This window comes from Otolemur garnettii, unplaced genomic scaffold (assembly GCF_000181295.1).
Source record: "Otolemur garnettii isolate 467f Iridium unplaced genomic scaffold, OtoGar3 scaffold00002, whole genome shotgun sequence".
In the NCBI taxonomy this organism is placed as follows: Eukaryota; Metazoa; Chordata; class Mammalia; order Primates; family Galagidae; genus Otolemur; species Otolemur garnettii.
The window spans coordinates 45,095,150-45,114,282 of record NW_003852397.1 but is presented as its reverse complement, the minus strand read 5'-3'; the positions used below and the strand labels follow the sequence as shown (position 1 = coordinate 45,114,282).

The 19,133-nt window shown below is 34.9% G+C and overlaps 1 protein-coding gene across 1 annotated transcript in view; it reads left to right on the top strand.

Annotated features, from left to right (window-relative positions):
- The window catches only part of AZI2 (5-azacytidine induced 2), a 28,499-nt gene that overhangs the window by 7,951 nt on the left and 1,415 nt on the right, over window positions 1-19,133 (top strand). The window contains exons 2-7 of the mRNA XM_012806360.2: window positions 1,089-1,309; window positions 2,828-2,953; window positions 3,397-3,496; window positions 4,536-4,684; window positions 10,669-10,727; window positions 17,111-17,229. Coding sequence (XP_012661814.1) covers window positions 1,094-1,309; window positions 2,828-2,953; window positions 3,397-3,496; window positions 4,536-4,684; window positions 10,669-10,727; window positions 17,111-17,229 — 769 coding nt within the window. The 5' untranslated portion in view covers window positions 1,089-1,093. The remainder of the gene's footprint in view (window positions 1-1,088; window positions 1,310-2,827; window positions 2,954-3,396; window positions 3,497-4,535; window positions 4,685-10,668; window positions 10,728-17,110; window positions 17,230-19,133) is intronic.

Genomic DNA, 19,133 nt, shown 5'->3' with positions numbered 1-19,133 from the left:
TAGATTGTATTGGGCAAATTACTTCACTTTGTAAAGGTCTGCTTATAAAACGTAGATGACACCTACCTCACAATTGTTTGAATGATTAAATGAGGTAATAGAGTATAGTGCATGGTACTGTGATACAGTTGGCCCTCCTGTCAATTTGTTAGTCTTCTGTTGTAATACACAACACATATTACCAATTACTGGTTGGAAAAAATATAGTAAAGTATGAGTTAAAACTTGCATAATGTATTATAATAAATTATACTCAAAGAATTCTTGGAAATGTATAATATTGGAAACTACCATGTTTCCCTGAAAATAAGACCTACCCCCAAAATAAGCACTAGCAGGATTTCTATGCATTTGTTAAATATAAACCCTACCCTGATAATAAGACCTAGCAATGGGCATGGCTATGCAGCACTATGCATTTCGGCGCTGAGCAGTGAGGAAGTCTGGAATATCTTTTATCTGCCACTGCTCCTTTCTCTGCCTTTCGCACCTGTGCAGGTGCAGGTATGGTAACTGTGGTTGCAGGCATCCTGTTGTGCACATGCAAACCGCTAGAGGAAAGGAGTTCATGCATCACTAGTGCCAGCTCCACCAACAAGGTTGGCTCCCCTGTCAAGTTCTAGCAGAAGATGACTTAACTGTATTTGAATAAATGTAGATTGTTGTATTGTGCTTAATAAAAATAAGACATCCCCTAAAAATAAGCCCTAGTGTGTCTTTTTGAGAACAAATAAAGACAGTGTCTTATTTTTGGGGAAACACCGTCTTGCTGTGGTGTCATAGCTTACAGCAACGTCAAATCTGGGTTTGAGTGATCCTCTTACCTTAGACTTACCAATAGCTGGGAAGGTGCCTGCCACACTGCCACACTAGTTTTTCTATTTTTGGTCTTTGTCTGCTCAGGTGATCCACCTACTGGCCTCCCAGAGTGATAGCTAAGATTTTAGGCGTGAGCCACTGTGCCCAGCCAAAAAGGGAGTTTTTTAAACATTGCCCCAACATTCACATTGTTCTAAATATGTCTTTTTTTCCTGCTCATTTATTTGGTGAGACGTTTGCATCTATTTTTTTTTTCTTTTAAATAATAGCTGTCATGGATACACTGGTAGAAGATGATATCTGCATTCTGAACCATGAAAAAGCCAATAGAAGAGACACAGTGACTCCAATTTCAGTATATTCAGGAGATGAATCCGTTGCTTCACATTTTGCCCTTGTCACTGCATATGAAGACATCAAAAAACGACTTAAGGATTCAGAAAAGGAGAACTCATTGTTAAAGAAAAGAATAAGATTTTTGGAAGAAAAGGTAATTTTTTTATCTTATACCCTCTTTATCTTTATAATTTATAACAAGGAATAATTCAAATTTTAATTTTTTTGTCTTCATGGTTATACTAAATTTCAAGGATAATAACTAAATGCTAATCTCAAAATTCTGGTCTCTTATACTGTATTTCACATACCATGGGCTTGGTGAATATTTGTATAGAGAACTAAACAACTTGGACAAGTTAAGTTTCAAATATTTTCCTTTCTTGTTTTTTCAGATTGCCTTACCTTCATAGCTGTGTGTATTTTTATTCAGAATTTTCGAATCTGTTTAAAAAAAAAGTAATGTGCTAACAAAGAAAATTAAGTGTCAGTTAAGCTTCTGGGATGTTGTTCATATGTGTTTATTTTTAAGCAGTCCACTCACCTCGGCCTCCCAGAGTGCTAGGATTACAGGCCTCAAGCCACCACTCCTGGCCTATTCTCATGTGTTGAATGTTTTCAGCAGTAATGCAGTCTTTTTTACCTCCACATTGTCTTTTATTCTTTAACATATATAATAGGAATAATGTCTTTACCTGATAAATTATTTTCTGTCTACCTTTTTATGCAAGGTGCTAGCACACACTTAAATGTTAGAATATATGAGCAAAGTAGCTCATTCAATATAAATCACCAGATCTTCTTGGCTTTGTGCTGGGAAAATCTTCTGCCGTTTGTTTATTTTTTAATTTTAAAGTTTAGTTTATATTTTTTCACATCAGATCAGTGTATTTATATCTTACAAGCAGTAGCTTCCACAAAGGCTAAAGGAGATGCATTCTTAGCAAAGAGGAAATGAATTATCCTATATAGGAAAACTTAAGGATGGAGCTTGGTAGAGTTTGATTCATTGGGGGAAGTAATAGAAGGAGAAGTCAGTTGTAAAAAATAATCATAATTCTTTGCACTCAAATGAATTTATTTTTACCTTAATGTTGATTAAGTAAATTTTTAACATACTGGAATAGAGTGAGAAAAGGTAGTATTTTGGAGCTTTTAGCTGTATTTATTTAAAGTTCATTAGAATAATATGATTTGGTGTATAGTTAACATTGGAAATATTTCTGTACTTTATAACTGACAATTTTATTCTTATTCTGGAATAATATAAGATTTAATGAACTAACACATCTATTCCTTAAAAAATTAATTATGCCTTAATTTGTTACTTTTTCCAGTGACGGAAATTAGATACTAAACAGCTATGCACTTCAAAAGAATGGTGTGCTCTGTTGTGATTGTGATAGTTTAATATATTGTAAAACATACACCATGAAATTTAAAATACTAGTAAGTAAAAGCATAGAATAGGCTTTTAAAAATATTCTTCAATCTGTTGCTTTCTTAATTAAAGATGTATTGCATGAAAATGAAATGTCCACCTAACTATAGTTCTGGCTATATCTCTCTATTATAAAAGTTGAGATCAGAAGAGCCATCAGAAGACTGACTTTATTTTTTTTTTCTGTCTGTCTTAACACTTTCTTAATCTTCTCTCATTTCATACTGTTAGCTTATTGGAGCTCGATTAGATGAAGAAACAAGTTCTGTGGGACGAGAACAAGTAAATAAGGCCTATCATGCATATCGAGAGGTTTGCATTGATAGAGATAATTTGAAGAGCAAATTGGATAAAATGGTAAGTCAGTTTGAAAAGAATGACATCTTTATATTACAGATTAGTTTTGTCTTTCAAGAGGTTTAAAATTAGACAGAAGTTAACTATATTAAAGTTTTAGAATGTACATGCTAAAGGCACAACTGAAATTTTTAATAATAATATTTGTAACTTATTTCTGTACAAAGTAAATACTTGGTATGTGATGATGTTTAGGACTTAAATACATCTGACACCATTAACTTATTCTGAAAAATCAGAACATGGTAGAATTATCATTACATTTTTTAAAAAAGAAAAATGATACTCTATGGTAGGAAAAAAATTAGTAAGACACTTGAGTTTATTTTCTTACTTTGTTTTTAAAGACTAGAATGAATTTTTTCAATATTTATTTAAAAATTCATATAATACCAACCTATAAATTTTCTTGATGTAATTTGGCATTTTCCCTGCTTAACTAGAATAAAGACAACTCTGAATCTTTGAAAGTATTGAATGAACAGCTACAATCTAAAGAAGTAGAACTCCTCCAGCTAAGGACAGAGGTGGAAACTCAGCAGGGTATGCCCACTTACTTGTTATAAATATTCTAACAGAATTAATACATTTTTCCATTTATGTTTTATATCATCAGTTTTCTACATCTATGTGATTAAGCCTTAAATCTAAAAATGTTTAGGCTTATGTTAATTTTTCTTTTCTACTTTCACACATTATCAACTCCTTTTAACTTTTCCTTAGCTATAAATTATATAGTTTTCCTAGAGAAAATTTGATGTGTTTTATTCAGGACTAGTTCATGGTGAAGTAGAGGAAGAAAGAAATAGAACCCCAAAAGTAAAAAGTAGTAGAAGTTACCACTTCTACCCCAATGGTATGTCCTAGTATTTCCCTCTTCTTGAACATCTTGCCCACAGTTACTGTCATGGAGTAGTTAGAATTTTAAATACTTTGTTTTTCTGTCTGAAGGTTGTTAAAAGGTACAAAGGAGAGGTTGGATTGCAAAGTTAGGTCTGGGGGATATGGATAATACTCCACTGCCATTAACATTCTGGTTAGAGTAAACCTGATGAGCTTTTGAGAGTTTGAGATAAGATCTCTTGTGGTAGCCAGTTGGGGCTATTTGTAGAGAGACTACAGTACTAAGTCAAGGGCAAAGTAGTAGCCAGTTATATTGAGTTTCTACAATGTCACGTTTATCAGTAAAATTGTTTTGAGATCATGTTTTAGCTTTGTTGGTCGGAGTTCATATTCTGAGGGGACTTGATGGAATGATTTGCTGAGTCTCAGTTTATTCAGTTTATTATTTTTATCACTGTCTAAATCTTGAGTACAGTTATTAATCTCTGCAATTTTAATGCAGTATTTTTTAAAATTTGAGACTGACAGATTAGAACTTTAACTTATATAGAAAGTCAAATATAAGGTGAATAATATATTCTAAAATAAGATTGCTCAATTTTTATTCTCAGTAGCATAGATCTTTGAAAGTAATTATACTAGTTCTTCTTTTGTCTACATTTTACCAGCATAACCTTTTTAGAATTGCAATCAATGTAGAAAGTGAAGATAATAATTTTGATATCCATCCTTTCTGTAGTGATGAGGAATTTAAATCCGCCTTCAGCAAACTGGGAGGTGGAAAAATTGAGCTGTGACCTGAAGATTCATGGTTTGGAACAAGAGCTGGAACTGATAAGAAAAGAATGTAGTGATCTCAAAATAGAACTACAAAAAGCCAAACAAACGGTACTACAGAATTATTTAATTGAGAAATTCAGTATTCTTTGTGCATCATTTCTAAGATTTAAAGCTTTGTATTAAACAATAGATTTAACATAAATTGTAACTACTTAGGTAATGCTCTGTCCTTGAAAAATACGTGTTTATCTTCCTCTTTAATCATGTCTGCTAAAATTTGACACACTGTATACTTGTAATCTTATCCCAGATTTATATAATTTTGTTTTTTTAAAAAAGATATATTTTAAAAAGCTTAGTAGTTTCTTTATTATAAAACTCAAACTCACTTTCCTCCAGTTTCCTTATCTTGTTTCCTTAAAGTTTAAAGTGAAGTCAGATTTAAGTTTCCCATTTTATTTAATTTAATAATTTGATTAATTTAGACTTCATAAGAGATAATTTAACTTTTTTAATTTCTTTTTTTAAAAAAACCTAACAACAAAGAAAACTTTATAGAGCCCACTTAATTGCAGATGACTTAATACTTTAGGGATTGTAGCTATTGACAAAGAACTGAGAATTCAAGAATTGGAAAAAAATCAAAACCACCTACACTGTTAAAAGTATGGTTAGGCTGAAGTCATCCTCTAAAATATAAGATGCTTCTTAGGTCCTCACCAATCTATTTACTAATACTTTACCTTCAGTTCTAACAAGCTTGGATATATGTTTTCCAATGTCATAACAGACCTAAGGATAAAAGACGTAATGATATCAAAGCAAGGGAGTATGAAAGCAATGCACCAAATGCTAAGTTTTAAATAGTTGTTACAAGAAATTGAAAAGCTTAGTATTCTGTAGGAAATAGCCATTTTATTCATTCATGGATTTCAAATTAAGGTATAACCAGTCATGTAATTGTTCCTCAGCTCAATCATTTTGCTCACCAGAGCATTTGAATACTATTGAAGAACAGTTTCTTATTCCCTGTTCCTCTGGGATGCCGCTGCCTGAAAGTAAAACTCCTTTCCCTGGTAGCCAGGTTTTGCACTGAATCTCAAGTGTCCTTAGAGCTCACACTTACCTCTTTTATAATGTATTCTTAATGAAAGATGACCCCTGGAAAAGAATGAGCTAGGAATTGAGAATAATATAAAATTCTGCTTTGTCCTTGACCAAATGTGTTTATTCCTCAGAACTGGACAATAAGAACCTCCTGTGGAACTCACAGTCCTAATAAAGAGGAAGTACTACAAAAATTACTGTCAACGCCTGCTTGAGTCAAAAAAATTTATTTTTCCTACTTAACACCTGAAGTTGATTTTCCCAGCTTTGAGCTTGTTACCACACAACATAATTCCTTCAGAAGCTTTCAGCATCTGGTTCCACAAACTCAGTTACAATAGACACTGAGAAGCCTCTTTTAAAAAAAAAAATGCATCAAAAAAAGATGACCTTGAATCTGAATTATAGTTGTCAATGTATATATTCTACTTAAAATAATTTGGTAGCTTGTATAGATAATGGATATTTCATTACAGAGTAGGAAGCAATACTATGGAATCATAGCTTATTAACTGTGTAACATTAGGAACATCATTTTCTGTAAAGTAGACAATAAGTACCTATTTTTTTCATGAAAGTTAAAATAGTGTATGTTAAGCAGTTAGCATAGCACCCAGCAAATAGTGTATTCAATAAATAAGTGCTTTTTAAAAATACATGATTAGAGTAATCCAGAAAGGTAGTGCTTTTTAGTATTTGTGTGTATTCGGTTCAAATTTTGGTTCTTAATTATTACTCTTTTCCACTAGATGGTGCTAGGGAATAAATCTGCTTTTATTAAAGCTTAGATTTCTCTATCCTGAGGAAGCAAATCACAGAAACTACCTTTAAGAAGTGGAAAAAACTTTAGAAATCATTTTTCTTCAACTGATGGCGAAATTAAATATGAGAGAAAAGAAACTTTTAAGAGTTGAAAGGAGTAATATTGAAAAAGAAATATTTAAAACATGATTCCCACCTTCACAGGTATATGTTAGGGATAGAGTAAGGCTGCAAAGTAAAAATGGCTCACAATTAAAATAAAGAAATGAACCAGGAACATGAAGAGTGGAAATACCAGTTTGTAAGGATTGCAAGTTAAAATCTTGAAATTGTAGGATGTGTACTTTTAAATCTTATTTCAGAAGTGTTGTTGATTGGAGTCCTCTTGAATATGGGAAGCAGAGAAGTCAGGGAGAGAAATTGATGTTCACATTACCTCTATTTACAAATATATTTAAAATGGTACTTTTTGTGAAGCATATTTTATTATACTGTCTGAAGGGTGTAACAGGTCTTAACAGCATCCTATGAGGACATAATAGGATTGGGGTTTTTTGGTTGTTTTGGGGTTTTTTTGAAGTATTTAGTTAGTGAATTCAGCTAGTGTTTAGTGTTAGGTTCCAGGAGCAAGTTCCATTATAAGCCTTTTAGACTTTCTATATCCCCCCAATATTCTAGCCATTTACATTGAGAACAGGTGATCCTGTGGGAAATACAGATTCTGGGGCAAAGAAGTATGAGAAACACTGGGTCAGTAAAATGGAATTGGTAAAGATTATCTAAGTTCCCTAACATTGGTCACCCATTTAGAGATTAACAATGTGCTATAGTGCACTAAAAATTCTAAGAAGTCCTACCATACAGGATCCTGTGTACCTTGAACATTGTTTCCCAAGATTTTGTATCCCATGGGTTATTGTTATGTTATTGTTATGTGAAGCTCCTGTATAACATTGGGAAGCAAACCCATTACCGCCTTTAGACTGTGGCAAACTGCTTATAGGCCAGAAACAGGGACTTTGAACATCAGGGACAATCTCTTTGAGCTTATTGCTGATTTCTGTTAGATTTTCTGAATTGTTAGATGGTTGCTGATAAAATACTTTCCCATCTAAAAGTGTTTTATGTTGGTGGCTTTAAAAATGAGGAAATTTTCCAGTGAACATTTATGCTTAAGTATATACTAATTAAACGTCTTTTAATTAATGATACTAAGAAACTAAAAGTGATCTGATGTGATTCTTTCATTTCCTGTAGAATTTGAACAATGTCCAAAGATACGTGCCTTGTTAGTGATCATACTTCCCCTGTCTTGTGAGTCAGTTCTGTTTCCTCTTTCCATAGAGCTCCCTAAGATACAATTTTCCATATTTTGTTGTATAAATGGGTACTTTTCTGCCCGAATTTTTGAGGACAAAATTAAGGATGCACATTATATTTGGGCATTACTAATTCTGTATTAAAATAGACATGTTTTTAATTCTTTTATTCATACACATGTGTTAAAAGTATAACTCTAGAAAGCAGTAATGATATCTGTATGCAAAATTATTATTTTTTACCCTGGAACAGAGTAATTGTGCCCCCTCTGTGCTACCCACCTCCCTGGCTGCCTGCCCCATTATTGGGCAGCCAGTGAAGCTGGAGGAGCCTCAGTCCTGCCCAGTTGATTGATCAGCACTAGATACCGCCACCACCTTGAAAGCGGACACAAGAGTGGCTCAAGGGTTAGCATCAGGATCTTGGTAAAAGGAGGGTGGAAGTGGTTCCACTGTGGTGCTTCCTCTTGTGAGAGGTGGAGGCCTAGAGCTGGCTGCTGTAGAGAAGCTGGAAGCAAGCCCAGGGAACAGGCAAGAGTGGTTTATGTGACCTATGTGCCCAGACTCCCCCAACTGTTCCCCTCCCAGCCCACCCTTATCCCCACATCTTCTCATTTCCTATTCCCACCCATGTTCATCAGTGGGAATATGATAACAGCCACTCCGCTGAGAACTCTAGTTTCCCAGGAAGCTGATGTGAGGAACCAAGGCTGACCCTGCCTGTCTCGGGCTCCTGATCTCTACCCTCTTCAGGCTGCTTCATCTTTCATGCAACTGGCCCCATTCTTAGGCTCCTAGGACACCACTCTTGAGAAGGAAGATAACCTGAGCTGGGGTCTGGAAGACCTGGATTCTGAGACCCAGTATACTAGTAGCCCTCTATTGTGACCTTGGGCCTCAGTCCCCATGAAGTTTGTGTCTGCAAGGGTACCTGGCAGTGAAGCATGAAAGCTCAGGGATACCTGAGCCCATAGATTGTAATTTTGAGCTTATGACTTGTCTGAACCCCTAAGGTGTTCAGTTGGTGTAAGTTGCCAAACTTGCCAGTTACTAGGAAGAACCATTGTGGTTGCTTGTTAATGGAACAGATACCCAGGTCTTTCTCCTGGAGAGTTGAGTCAGTACATGGTTCAGGAGTCACATTATAACCATTCCCCCAGGTTATTTATGGGATTTGCAAGTTTGAGAAAGGCTGGTGGTGTTCATTATGAAATACTGTGTGCTCCAGGTCTGCATGGCTCATGGAGGTCACAGTCTAGTCACTATGCAGAAATATAAATACAGACTACATCACTGGGGTATCAATCAGGGAAGCCTTCCTCACTAATTAGCATGGTGTCCTGGGGGCCTCAGAATGGGGCCAGCTAAGCAAGAGATGAGGCAGGCCAGAAAGGGCAGGGATCTACCATCAGGAGCCCAGGGCAGGCAGGGCTGGCCCTGGCCCCTCACACCAGCTTACCAAAAAATAAACCCACCAGGGGGTTCTCACTGGAGCCACCATGGCCACCTTTCTGCTGATAGACATGAGTGACAATAGGAAATGAGAACATGTGAAGATGAGAGTGTGCTGGGAGGGGACACGTGGAGGGGGGGAGTCAAGTGCTCAGGTTGTCTAGATCATTCTTAGGTGCCACCTGGGTTTCCTCCCAGCTTCGCATCAGAGTCTGGCTCCATGCCTTGCACCTCTCCTAAGAGAAGGAGGCACCACTGTGCAGCCACTTATGCCTTCCTTGAAGAATTTAAAATGAGGCGCGGTGCCCATAGCTCAGTGGTTAGGGTGCTGGCCACATACACTGAGGCTAGTGGGTTCAAACCCGGCCTGGGCCTGCTAAACAGCAATGACAAATGCAACCAAAAAATAGCTGGGCATTGTGGCAGGCGCCTGTAGTCCCAGCTACTTGGGAGGCTGAGTCTTAAGCCCGAGAGTTTGAGGTTGTTGTAAGCTGTTAAGTCATGGCACACTACCAAGGGTGACATAGTGAGACTCTTGTCTCAATAAAAAAAAAAAAAAAAGATTTTTTTCCCTAAAAGTTTGGGCAAAAAAATGTAGGTGCACATTATACACAGGGGCACATTATACATGGAGACGTGGTAATTGTTACAGTAATAAAATTAGAGATCGGAAAATGCTTCAACTCTTACAAGGAGAAGCATTTTTGATATTTTACTCTCCCAAGTTCAGAGTACTCATGAAGTCCTGTGTAATTCTTGTATGTTTCACTTCAAAACATACAACTTAGATTATATAAGATAGTAAAATGAAATTTTCTTCTTTCTGCTTACAGAGGCCTCTTCTCTCAATAGAATTAGTACTCATAATAGTCATTTTCATTTATTATAGATTGATAAATGAGAATGAATTGCAAAAAAGTGTATTACAGAGCTGTCTTAAAATACCCTTAATAAATCCATCCAGATTATTTTTTTAATCTGTATAGAAGGAGGATATATGTTCGTCTTTTAAAATAATAACTTGTTAAAATTCTGATACTTTTTTGTACTAAATAATAGCATGAAAAAATATATTAAAAAAACTTCCATTTTCCCATGTAATTCATTTAGCAATACCTTTTATAAACAGTAATGTGACAAACATACTTTTATGAGTATAGACTTCAGATTGTTGTTTTCATGAAATATGTAAGACTTGAAGTTCTTTTACATGAGAGCAGTTCTTTTTTTAAAAATTAAAGTATTAATGCTTTAAATAATTGGGAATGATTAAAATATTTGGTATAGGTTGGAGTTTATATCATTAAAATTGAATATAAAGTCTAGTTTTATACTGTACAATTACAGATGTAGTCTATAAAAGCTGAAATATGTCTCTGGTAATAAAGAAATGAGACAAAATAGAATGCAGAAATTATAGCTTTTAAACTTTTTTTTTTCTTCAAATGACAGGATCCCTATCAGGAAGACAATGTGAAAAGCAGAGATCTCCAAAGACTAAGCATTTCAAGGTATGAACATTCTTAAACATTAAGATAATACATGTTCTCTTCCATAAGTCATTCTACTAGGTAGGTACTTAGGTTCTTGTTATGATTTAAGCTTTAAAATAAAATAAATGGATACTATTTGGATACTGTATGTCATCTCTGTTCACAGTATGTTTATTAGAAAACACTCAACTGGCCTGGCGATGTGGCTCACGCCTGTAATCCCAGTACTCTGGGAGGCCGAGGCAGGTGGATTGCCCTGAGCTTACAAGTTCAAGACCAGCCTGAGCCAGAGAGAGACCTTGTCTCTAAAAATAGCTGGGTACCTATAGTCCCAGCTATTCGGGAAGCTGAGGCGAGAGGATCACTTGAGCCCGAGTTGGAAGTTACTGTGAGCTATAATGCCATGGCACTCTATCAAGGGCAACAAAGTGAGACTCAATCTCCAAAACAAAACAGAACACTTGACTGTTGTAAAAAGATGCACATTGGGATACCTTATATGAAATTTCTAAGTGTTAAGTGATATTTTAGATATGATTTAAGGGAACTAAGCTATATGGAAGTATTCTGTAATAAACCCTGATTTTTGTACATGAAGAATATATACAGTAATATATATAGTAATATGTCTTAAGGACAAACATGGACAACTATAGTCTTTGGGATAGTATGAATTTTAAGAAAGCTGTATCTTCTTTGGATAAGAATAAAAGTAGCAATCAGAGTTCATGTACTTGACCCCCAACCCTTTTTCTCAAATACATATTTTTACTTAACTTAAAAGTTCTATGTTTTAAATTATCTAATTATTTTTGTTGGTTCTGTTAGGATAGCCATGGATACCTTTCATCCAAAAAAAAAAAAATACTGACTTCGTTGTTTGATCATTTGATTTTAAAAGTTTACTGACCTAAGTAAATAATGTGAATTGTCACAGACCTATTCTTATCAAAAAACTTGCTTGAGAGAAATGATCAGTTAGGGAAAACAATTTGAGGATGTGACATGTAGCCACTCTTCTAGATTAGGGGTCAGCAGATTTTTTTTTATATAAAGTGCCAGCAGTAAACTTTTAAAGTTTTGTGAGTGTGCCATGCTGTTTCTGTTGCATCTACTATGTTGAACTGTACTTCAGTTATGCCTTCAAATTTTATCTAAGATTACTGCAAGGAAGTTTTTCTTTAAATAACGTGTTGAGTACGGTATCTACATAAACTGTTTCTTAATATTATTTTCTTTGTCAAAGTTGTCTTTTCTTCTGTAAACTTAAGTTTCTTCTTACTACTTTTGCTGGAATCGTCATTTTTATAAGCCATGTCAAATTATTTTTGAAAGAAGCAGTGTTAGAAACAGTAAATCAAATAAAGGAGCTATACAGATAGCCTATTACAAGCACATGATACACAGTGGGACTTATGCTGTACTTCATGGGGAGTTACATAATTTGAATAACTTCCATTGAGAATATCTTGGAAAGCTGGCTTCCCCTAAAATATAAACACCAAGCATTTCAAGGTACGAACATCAGATTTTGAAAGTATTCTAGATAATTAACAGTAAAGAATCTCTCTGCCAGAATTTGGAGGGGGTTGAAGGACCACAGAGGTAAAGCCCAGTGTTTGAGATTGCAGAGCTATAATTATGACTTCAAAGCGCAGTCTTAAATTCTTTAGGTTCAATATCAAGTCAGAGGATCAACTGAAAGACAGTTTTTAGAAAGAATTACCTTAAGTTTTATCTAAAAGTTACTTTGCTGTACCCAGGGTGTGCTATGTTAAGAACTACATAATTGCAGCATGTCTCCCTTAGCACTCAAATACACTTGGGATTTTTTTTGCAAATTGGTTTGCATTTATCTTTTGCACTATGAACTGCAAAAGTAATTGGGTTCTTCTCTTCTGGTTAGTCACTAGAAAGTTTACATCAAATTTGTGACCTACTTCTGATAAACTTTATATCATGCATTTTTTTTTCATTTTTTTGAGACAGAGTCTCATTTTGTTGCCGTCGGTAGAGTGCTCTGGCATCATAGCTCACAGCAAACTCTCTCAGGTTCAAGTGATTCTCTTGCCTCAGCCTCCCATGTAGCTGGGACTATAGGCGCCTGCCACAACACCCAGCTTTTTTTAGAGACGAGATCTCGCTCTAGCTCAGGCTGTTATCCAACTCATGAGCTCAAGCAATCCTGTCTACTTCAGCTTCCCAAACTGCTGGGATTATAGGCATGAGCCACCAGGCCCGGCCTTGTATATCATGCATTTTTATGTTAGACTCATTCCCGACTATATTTTGTTTTGTTTTTTTCGCCTTGTCATGTATACTTATATCTAATTTACATCCCTGTGTTTTACTAATCTTTGTAGGTTACCTCAGTCACTTTTAAGTGAGCCAATTCAGATGATAAATTAAGTTTACTATATTAGGGAAAAGTACATAGGGATGTTCTCATGAAACAATTAACTAAGTTCTGCACCTGTATGTAGCTCAGTGAGTAGGGCGCCAGTCATATACACTGACAAGTTTAAGCCTAGTCTGGGCCTGCTAAACAACAGTGACAGGCATTGTGGTGGGCACCTGTAGCTACTCTGGAGGCTGAAGCAAGAGAATCACTTGAGCCCTAGAGTTTGAGGTTGCTATAAGCTGTGATGCTGTGGCACTCTGCCGAGGGCGACATAGTGAAACTCTGTCTCAAAAAAAACAAAACAAAACAAGAAAACAATTACCTAGAGGTTTAGTTTTTTCAAAGATTATTTTTCAGTTATTTGGGAAACTCCCTTTTTTGGAACACTTCTTTTTTGTAGTTTTTTCATCATATTACCAGGCAAATGAAGTACTATATTGTCTCCCTAAGATAAAGTGAACCTTTTATTTACTGGAGGCCTTTTATATAGTACTCATTGTGTAAAACAGTTTAACAGTCCTGTCAGAAATATTGTCAGTTTCCTATTTTGATGTTGGCTTAGGTTGATGGCTTCAGTTTTTAAGCCAGATCCTAGGTAGGAGTTGATGGTACTTTTTTTGCTCATGATCATAGACTTATATTGTAGGGCTGTGTTACACGTGAGTTCTTAAGGTGTAAATCCCTCGTTTAGAAAATATAGATTAGGTTAGTATTTTAAAATGTTTATGTATTTCCTTAGTGATCATGAAATTTTGTGAATTATGGCACACATTTTTAAAATATGGAAAAATCAAGAGAGAACATACTAGAGTATCACCCATAGAGTAAGTATGGTTTCTCATAACCTATTTTCTTTGAGTAGTGGTGTAAAATTATTGCTTTCTGTACCTTATAATCAAGAATGTTTGAAAGCCACTTGTTTGGGGGAATTACAGTTGTCAAAATATGCATTTTTAAGTCTGTAATTCTTGGATGAGAATATACTTTAGTTCCTCTGGGGAAATGTAATCATTCAGTAAATTTCCAAAAGCTAAAGAAAAATATGAATGGCAGAAGTAGAAATTCAGTTAAGTAGGTTTTTCCTATATAAGAAAAACTTCTGTGTTAAAGAAATGGATATAGGCTCGGTGCCTGTGGCTCAAGCCGCTAAGGCGCCGGCCATGTACATCTGATCTGGCAGGTTTGAATCCAGCCTGGCCTACCAAACAACAGTGATGGCTGCAACCAAAAAAATAGCCAGGCATTGTGGGAGGTGCCTGTGGTCCCAGCTACTTGGGAGGCAGACACAAGAGAATCGCTTGAGCCCAGGAGTTGGAGGTGGCTGTCAGCTGTGATGCCATAGCACTCTGCCCAGGGCCACGGCTTGATCTCAGGGGGGAAAAAATAAAGAATTGAATACAGAATGTCACTTAAGTTTTACTTTGTAAGCAGGACATATAACCCCCTTCTTGAGATATGTATGGACAAGTAGGTTTCATTACATGTAGAAGTCAGAAGTGTGAAGTTTTACAATGGGACTGAGATTTTGTTGGCCAGATAGCATATTGTAGCTTCTTCATAAATAGATGATGATGACAACAGTGAAAATGTGAAAAATGCTACTCTAAAAGAACAGCGATTGGTCATTATTCTGGATAGGTAAAAGATGGCTTTGGACAGCAACATGGACTCCTGAACCTGTTTCCTCTTATGTAAAATGAGGTTACTTACTTTGCCAAGTTGATGTGATAATGTGGGTGAATTACCTTAAATGTTATTAGGCATCATTTTTCTTTCATCTATTTTGTTTTTTATGGTTCTTATTTGAGATGTTTTAGTGTTACATTTCAGTATTTAAGTAGTTATTTAAGTTATTTAGAGAGTGCCTTTATATATTACTAGAGTTTTGGTAGTGTGGAAGTTGACACACACAGTTGGGGATCTTGGGTGAGGGTGGGGTAGGCAAAGCTATGCATAATCCCAGAAATACCTAGGTAAGTAAAGAGGGTTAGTTGGAGCTCTGCTAAAAATTATCAGTATCACTGAAGTAATTATTTAAACATTTTTCCAATAAGATAGAATAAGACTTTAGTGTTTACTATAAAATGGGTAACACTAACTGCAACTATAGTGTTAGCCACAAGAGGGAGAGCTTATACTTAGGAATAATTTTAGATTTTCCTATCTGTAGTTGTCAATTCAAATGACATTAAGGACAAAAGACAAAAAGACTAGATTGTGTTAAATTGAATGACTTAGTTTTCAATTTAACCTAAGTATTAAGCAGTCTTCATTAAATTGAATTTAAAAATATGTATTAGACACTGTTGATGCCTTTATCGTTTCTCTATTTTTACATGCCTTGCTACTCTGAATGATTAGAAATGCTTGCTATGTCAGTACCTAACCACAATCTTGAATATTTGCTTTTATTTTCTCTAAGTCATATACTGATTTACCATCTCATGCCAATAATAAACTATTTTTAAACTGTATTATTCATGCCATGACTGTCTGCATGAATTAGCACATGTACCATGTTTACATTTAATGCTTTATAAGGTAACTCTTAGGGAAGCATACTGAATCCCCAGAATTGCACCAGAAACCAACAACTCTTTCACACTTAAGACAGGTTCCTATGTGAAGCGTTTATTGTAGCAAACATACCAAATGTTTACTGGTAAAGTAGAGGTAGTTAACTGATTTTTGTGAAGTAACTATTTCGCACCTGTAAAAAACCTGCAAAAAGCCCTGTGATTTTTAATAGACTATGGGTTAACAAATGATGTTTACAACAGACTAAAACAAATATATTTTTCTCAAAAGCAGCATAAAGTTTACTTTTTAAGTTGAAAGAGTTTTAGTTTGAGTGGAATGAGAACATTTTGACAAAAATGATATTTGTATTTAACTATACATAATTCAAAATAATTCTGTTTTTGAATAATCTGGTGCTTCTGTAATTTAGATATTAGATTTAGGTCTTAAGAATATTATCCTTTGAGTTTTTGTTCATGGTGAGACAAAATTCAACCATGAAGTAGCAAGTCTATTTTGATTTTGTACTTAAATTGCAGTGATGTCTCTAAGGTAGACAATAACGGTGGTTTGCTATGAGTTCATTTATTTTTGCATTTAATATTTTGTGTATTCTTATACAACAAAATGAGAATATATGTGAAGGTTTCAGTTCATTTGGTTAGCAATTAAAACCCTAAAGAAAATCATCAATTTACAAAGAAGAATGTTAAATGGAAAACAAAATCTATAAAATTAGGTTTAAAATAATTTATAATTTCTCAGATAATTGAGATAAAACTTTTAAATACATATGTGGTAGAGGCATTTTTGAAGTTTTTATTTATTTCATATAATCCTCCCTCTGTAGCTTCTTTTTCCTTACTAGGAAATCATCTGGCTCTTCATGTCTTGTGCTGTCATGTCACATTGGTTTAGAACCAACAATATGAGACAGCCCAGTCAAACATAAAGAATGTAATGCATGAAACCTAAATTTTTATTTTAATGTGGACTTGGGTATATATTCAGCAACTGATATATCGTTTTCAGTCCACAGTGTCAAAACAATCAGGAGATTAATACAAATTTACAGTCCATATATGAATGAATGTAACATTATTCACAATCAGATTTGCAAATAAAGAATGTATTCCTTACCACTTACTAATAATATTAAAATATTAACAGCATTGCATGTTATGGGCGGTGATAAAATCTCTATTCTGAGAAGAGACCTGTAAGAAATATATTGGTTAGAGTATTTCTTTTTAATTATATTTTTCTGTTTAGTACAGTACGGTTAATTGCTACTGACCATAAGGACAATATTATTCTTATAAGATCTTTTCATTTATAATGCACTAATTAAATCTTTGAATTATTTTGATATATATTAATCTCAAAAATAATTGGAGCAGAAATGCTGATCTGCTTATTTCTATTTTAAAGTTATTTCCTTTTGCCCATAAAAAGCATGATGATTTTACCTGTATTTCAGTGATAATATGCAACATGCATACTGGGAACTGAAGAGAGAAATGTCTAATTTGCATCTGGTGACTCAAGTACAAGCTGAACTACTAAGAAAACTGAAAACCCCAACTTCAATCAAGAAAGGCAAGTCACTGTTTGCCGGAAACCACTGATTCCAGCCAAACTGCTTGAAGAGCAGCTAGCTATCGTATCTTATCAAAATCTCATCAAATGAGTTTGATAAGCCAAAGTATATATAGTATGTTCACAGCCTACCCATTCTCTGCTTTGGCTTCAGTCTCATACTGGTCAACTTCACACATAGAGGTGTTGCTGATGTGTTTTTTTCTTCAGTACTGTATTCTTTTCCCCTTGTGGCTTTTCTCAACCAAGTGTTGCTTATGTGTATAAGGCTGAGGTGTTAAGTTTGTTCTAGTTGACCTTTTACCACAACTACTTCATATATTAAAAAAAAGAAAAAAAAAAAACACCAAAAACATTTTTTTCATTCTAGTGCTACAGAATACACCAAAGACCTAGCTTTTTGTTTGTTTAAAACAAAACAAACTTTGATTCATTATTTGGTTCTTTGCATTTTTTTATAAACTTAAGTTTTCTTTCTATAAAGGATGGTGGATTAGAACAGAGACGAAGTGTTTTCAAAACTTTTATACCTTTCAACCAAATGAAAATTTTCATTTCTTTGCCTCTAATATTTAATTGCTTGACTAACTTTTGAGTTTTGTGTTAACTAGTAATGGCTACTTTTGCCAAAGCTATTTTTATATCTTAGAGAAAAGTCAGTACATTTGTACCTAGTATTTACGTAGTAGGTGTCCTCTAAAATTTAATTTTTGAAGGAATGAGATGTGACTTTTTATAAAAAAAAATCACCACCTAATTTAAAATTGTTTTTTGTACCTCACATTATGTTAAAGAAGGCACAAGACAATTGTGTTTCATAAATAGCTTTAAGAGTATTAGGAGAAAATGTAGCAAATGGGGGTGGAAAATTGAATTTAGAATTCCTTTCAGTTTCTGAAAAGTTGGTTACTTAAAAGTCAGGCATAATAATACAGTGTTTTAGCAAGGCTAGCTTAATTTATGATTCACTTTGTCCTTGAGTTAGCATTATATATGAGACTCATAAGTTCATTGTAAAAGTAAGACTTTAAAGGGACTATTGAGTTCATTTTCCAGTGAATTCTCAGGGTGGCTCTGTTTACATAATAAATGTAACTTCCAAAGAATAATGCTCTTAACATACTTGGAAGTGGTTCATCCTTGTATCCTTCCTAGCTGGTTAATAATGCATCTTGGCGCTTTGGAACACAGCGTTTTTTAGCACATTTCCTCCGACAGTGGCAGACTTGAGGTTGCTACTCCTTACTCATTGTTCTGAGTACAGAGATGAGACTAGGTCACCCTTTTTTTGCACCCTGATCATTGTATCACCTTTGTCTAGAAGCTGAACACTGGGTGGCGCACATAGCTCAGTGGGTAGGGCGCCTGCTGCATACACTGAGGCTGGCGGGTTCGAACCCAGCCCCAGCCAGCTAAACAGCAATGACAACTAGAAGCTATTCCTTCCAGTTTTCCCCCTTCTCCATCTACTCTCCCAAGCAAAAAAGGCAATGTTGTTTTATAATGTGGTTCAGAGATAAGATTAGATCACCTTTTTTCTGACCTATGTATTACCTTTCTCCAGAAGCTTTTTCCAATTCTAGAAACCTCCATTCCTGGAAACCTTACCAAAACAAAAGGCAATGAAATTATTTTATAATGTGCTTCAATTTGTTCCTTCTAAAACTACATAGAGTCAAGCTTTGCTTACTCTTGGCTGTTTTTAAGCTAAGGATAAACTTATCTTTCTACTCTGATAGATTGGGCTGGAAGAAGAGGAGAAGCCTATTTTACCAGTATGCTGGCTATAGTCAAATATTAGCTTTGGGGCAATCCTCTTCTGCTATTGCATGTATACAAAACACATTTTTCTTTTATTTTTTACTTGACCTGCATCGTAACCACAGCAGAATTAACGTTTACTG